This window comes from Eimeria acervulina, genomic scaffold (genome assembly GCF_000499425.1).
Source record: "Eimeria acervulina Houghton genomic scaffold, Eah_scaff2992, whole genome shotgun sequence".
NCBI classification, from domain to species: domain Eukaryota; phylum Apicomplexa; class Conoidasida; order Eucoccidiorida; family Eimeriidae; genus Eimeria; species Eimeria acervulina.
Window position 1 is genome coordinate 1 of NW_013547812.1, and position 1,392 is coordinate 1,392.

Below are 1,392 nucleotides of genomic sequence, written 5' to 3' on the forward strand. Positions count from 1 at the left end.
TAATTAAATTAATTTTATTTTATTTATTTTATTTTTGTTTATAATTACAATTATAATAAAATAAAAACTAAATAATAAAAATAAATAAATAATAAAATAACTGATTGGTAGAATAACAAATAAACTAATTAATTAAATTATTTAATTAAATTAATAATAAGTAAATAAATTAAATAAAATAAATAAAATAAAATAAATAAAATAAAATAAATATATATGTATCTTTTTTTCTTCAGGACATGTAGACCGATTTACAGATTTGATGATTAAAGATATGAAGACAGGAGATTGTTATAGAGCAGATAAATATTTAGAAGAGTTAATAGATAAAGAAATAGCAAAGATAAAAGAAAACGATAAATTAAATGATGAAGACAAGCAAGAACAAATAAAAGAATTAGAAAAAATACAAAGACAAGCTGATGCATACACCGCAGATGAATTAAATAAACTCTTCACACGTTTTCGCGCAGTTTCTCCTGAAGGTAATCCTTTGTCTTATCCTTTTCCTTTTAACTTAATGTTTTGTTTAAAGCTAGGGCCGAAGGATGAAGCAACAACTAATACTCCAAGCACCAGCAGCAGCAGCAGCAGCAGTGAACTGCAGCAAGAAGACAAACGCGAAGCATCTCCCCAGCAGCAAGAACAGCAAGCCAAACAGCAACAACAGCAGCAGCAGCAGCAGCAAACGAAGCAGAACAAGCAGCAGCAGCAGCAGCAGCAGCAGCATTCGAATGAAGGACGAGGATATCTAAGACCAGAGACAGCTCAGGGTATATTTGTGAACTTTCGGAGATTTTACGACTATAACGGGGGCCGCATGCCTTTTGCTGTTGCTCAAATAGGGTTAGGGTTTAGGAATGAGATAGCACCGAGAAACAGTTTAATTCGCTGTCGCGAGTTCTTAATGGCTGAGATCGAGCACTTCTGTAATCCTGAAGAGAAGAATAACTTTGAAAGATTTGAAAAGGTCAAAAATGAAGTGCTGCCCTTATTTAGTAAGGAATCGCAACTGGGATCGGGGATCGTCTCCCGATCCCAGACACTTGAACAAGCTGTGGGGTGTGGGGTTATCAATAATAAAACTCTTGCGTATTATCTTGCTAAAACGTTTTCTTTCTTAAAAACACTCGGCTTAAATGATAAATTTATCCGCTTTAGACAACATCTAGACTCCGAGAAGGCACACTACGCAACAGACTGCTGGGATGCTGAAGTTAAAACTGCTGCAGGGTGGATTGAAGTCGCTGGGCATGCTGATAGAGCTGGTAAACCCTAAACCCTAAGCCCTAAACCCTTGATTAACCCTAAACCCTTGTTAGACAGTCGACTGATCTCGTAGGGCATGCATATATATATATATATATATATATATATATATATATATATATA

General features: G+C 34.7%; 1 protein-coding gene across 1 annotated transcript; it reads left to right on the forward strand.

The window, feature by feature from the left end:
- Positions 1 to 262: 262 nt before the first annotated feature.
- EAH_00067960 (glycyl-tRNA synthetase, putative) lies at positions 263 to 1,279 on the forward strand (the record flags this gene model as incomplete). Its single annotated transcript, XM_013392391.1, has 1 exon — positions 263 to 1,279. One exon carries the CDS (start codon positions 263 to 265, stop codon positions 1,277 to 1,279), a length of 1,017 nt encoding a protein of 338 aa, XP_013247845.1.
- Between the last annotated feature and the right edge of the window lie 113 nt (positions 1,280 to 1,392).